Here is a 3237-nt window from a genome sequence, read left to right on the forward strand (position 1 = left end):
AGGTCTGAATGTACCCAAACCTGGGATAATTAAAGTCCTTGCAAGAGACTGGGGGAGAGATAGGTTTCTTGAATTGTTTCTTTGTTTCTCACCCTTGGGCTTTGTTATCTGCATTATTTATTTAGCCGAGGGGTTCTTTGTGTCTGCGAATGGCCCCAATCAAGTTTTGCTTGAGACAATTAGCTGGTGCCCGGCCGGGAATCCTATGCAAATGCCCCGGGCGGCCGTACAATGCGGGCAGTTGAAGGCATGGGGGGGTTTTGTTCGGGCAGTAATTACTGGATGGGACGTACCCCCCCCCCCCCACCCCCACCCCCCCTCTCCTCCCCTCCCTGCCTTTTTTGGGAGGGATGCGTTGATCTGCTCAGTCTCTCCCAGCTCCCAAATCCGGCTGCGGTCCGGGTTAAGAGCAGCGGGAATAAAGGCAGGGGGGGCAGCGAGCTCCCTGACCCCCTCCTCTCGCTCCGCAGGCACCTGGCGGCCCCCCCCTCCGCCCGACGGCACCCCCAGCACCGCCCGGGGCAGGCAGGGCGCTCGGGCGGACCCCCCTCGCCCGGATTTCGGCCAACTCTCCTCCCCGCTCCAACTTTAGCATGATGTCTTATCTTAAGCAACCACCTTACGCAGTCAATGGCCTGAGTCTCACCACCTCGGGCATGGATTTGTTGCATCCGTCCGTCGGTTATCCCGGTAAGGCACCTTTTTCTCCCTCTCGCCGGTCTCCCTTTTCCCCTCTGCCACGTGGATTTCCCAAGAGGAGAAGCCCCAAAGGCACACAGTGTCCTGAGATTGGAGTGGCCGGGGGTTTGCGGTTCTCCTTTTTCCCTTCCCTCTCCTCTTTTCCCGGGGGAAAAGTCAGCAAAAAGAGAACAGATGCTCCAACCCCAGCCGGGAGGGATGGGGAGGAAGAAGCAACGCTGCAAAATAAGGCACCTGGGAACGGGCAGCGGATCCCCTAGGAGAGTCAGCGGGAACAGGATGCCCCTCTGGGGAGGGGTCCGGGGGGTTCACAGGGCTCCGAGCACCGCCGAATGACAGCCAGGGCTTCTGGCTCCCTTCGCAGCCACCCCCCGAAAGCAGAGGCGGGAGCGCACCACCTTCACCCGGGCACAGCTGGACGTGCTGGAGGCCCTGTTCGCCAAGACCCGCTACCCCGACATCTTCATGAGGGAGGAGGTGGCCTTGAAAATCAACCTGCCTGAGTCCAGAGTGCAGGTAGGAACGGGGAAGAAAACGGGTAGGGAGCCCCGCTTGTATCCTCTGCCTCCAGCTTGCTGTAACAAGAGGTGTTTTAGGGGATGACACCAAACCTAAAGGGTGATCGAACGGCTATGGGGCGAAGCGTGCTCAGGGAGGGGTGATGGTGCAGGGACAGATGGAACGGCTGCTTGCCCCCAGCCTGAGCTGTAGGATGCTGCCTCTTTCTCCCAGAGCTTTGGGGCTTGGTGCAGCTCTTGAACACTCTTTTGAGCCCTCCGCTTCCCACCCTGGGCTCCTTAGGTCTCTACCAGTATCTGCACTCTCCAATGGACAAATCTCAGTCTCGCAGGTGCTCGAAGCCCCATGCAAAGTATCCCTGCTTCCCCAGGGACCCCTGCATCCTTGGATCCCCGAGGGTGGGGGCTTTCTCTGCCTCCAGAGAGGCTTTGATAGCAGAGAGGAGGCCTTGGGACCCTCTGCTGGAACCAGGCTGCCTACCACTTGCTGCTGCAAGATGCCCACCAGCAGCCTGTGGGTTCCCAATCCACAGAACATCCCGGAGTGCTGCTGGTAGGGCAGGAGCACGGTCATGAGATCCAGGACAACCCTTGCAGCCTCCAACCCCATCTGTCCTGCTCACCTCTCCACAGCCACATGGTGCTGTGTCCCCCCTTATGCCCAACCTTTTCCCCCATGGTACCCTTCTGGAAGAGGTGGAGATAGGTTCGGGCGCTGACCCTGGCTGGGATCTGAGAGGCTGTTTAGGAGGTAAATCTTTACCTGGCCCCCAAGCTCTGCCTCTATTTTCCTAATTGTTTCCACCCTTTCTGATGCTCTGTTGTTTCTAATTAAGGGCTTGACTTCAAGAGGCCTTAAAAAGTGATTCCTGGGGATCCCTGGCTGGCAAACAGCAAATAGGGAGTGCTCCCCCTGCCCTTCTCCCCCAAAAGTGGCCTTATTAAGCCTTTTGATTTGCCCATTTCTACTTGTTATTATTGCTAATGATCTCGGTGAAGGGGAGCCTTTCCCTGCAGCAGCCTCCGCAGCTCCCACCGCTTGCTCTCAGCCCCTCGGGGTGCCTGTGTGTCCCTAATGCTAGGCTTGTCTCCATCCCTCCCTCCTTCCCTCTGTCCCGGTTCCCAGGTGTGGTTCAAAAACCGCCGGGCCAAGTGCCGGCAGCAACAGCAACAGCAGCAGAATGGGGGCCAGAACAAGGTGAGGCCGGCCAAAAAGAAGAACTCTCCGGCCCGGGAAGTGAGCTCGGAGAGCGGGACCAGCGGGCAGTTCACACCCCCCTCCAGCACCTCGGTCCCCACCATTTCCAGCAGCAGTGCCCCCGTGTCCATCTGGAGCCCGGCGTCCATCTCCCCTCTCTCCGATCCCCTGTCCACCTCTTCCTCCTGCATGCAGAGGTCCTACCCCATGACCTACACCCAGGCATCGGGTTACAGCCAAGGATACGCCGGCTCGACCTCCTATTTCGGAGGGATGGACTGTGGATCTTATTTGACCCCCATGCACCACCAGCTCCCCGGACCGGGGGCCACCCTGAGTCCCATGGGTGCCAACGCGGTCACCAGCCACCTCAACCAGTCTCCAGCCTCCCTCTCCACCCAGGGCTATGGAGCCTCCAGTTTGGGCTTTAACTCGACCACCGATTGCTTGGATTATAAAGACCAAACCGCCTCCTGGAAGTTAAACTTCAATGCTGACTGCTTGGATTATAAAGACCAGACATCCTCATGGAAGTTCCAGGTTTTGTGAAGGCCCGCGGGAACCTTTGTGATAATAAGAGAAATCGTGACGAGAACAAAACACGCTGGGCCGAACGCTCCAGCTTTAGTCAGGTCTTGGTTAAATTAAAGAGAAAATAACTAAACGGACAAACGGACAAACAAACGAACATAAATCCGACGACGACGACAACGGCGACAAAAGAGGGACAGTGTTGGTGTGACCACGTTCAGACTCATCTCCTGCTCAGACGCTCTGGAAAAGGAACGACAAAGAGGAAAACGGAGGAGGAAGGCCTTAAAC

At 57.6% G+C, this 3237-nt stretch overlaps 1 protein-coding gene across 2 annotated transcripts; it reads left to right on the top strand.

The window, feature by feature from the left end:
* Nucleotides 1-593: 593 nt before the first annotated feature.
* Nucleotides 594-2964, top strand: OTX2 (orthodenticle homeobox 2; the record flags this gene model as incomplete). 2 transcript variants are annotated; one of them, XM_079537229.1, is made up of 3 exons in its annotated part: nucleotides 594-690; nucleotides 1043-1215; nucleotides 2344-2964. In XM_079537229.1, the coding sequence occupies 3 exons, from the start codon at nucleotides 594-596 to the stop codon at nucleotides 2962-2964; spliced, it is 891 nt and encodes a 296-aa protein (XP_079393355.1). The 2 variants fall into 2 exon arrangements, with proteins under 2 accessions (XP_079393355.1, XP_079393356.1); XM_079537230.1 differs by having other exon boundaries at nucleotides 1064-1215.
* Between the last annotated feature and the right edge of the window lie 273 nt (nucleotides 2965-3237).

Source organism: Tetrao urogallus (genome assembly GCF_951394365.1).
Source record: "Tetrao urogallus genome assembly, chromosome: 6".
Classification (NCBI taxonomy): domain Eukaryota; kingdom Metazoa; phylum Chordata; class Aves; order Galliformes; family Phasianidae; genus Tetrao; species Tetrao urogallus.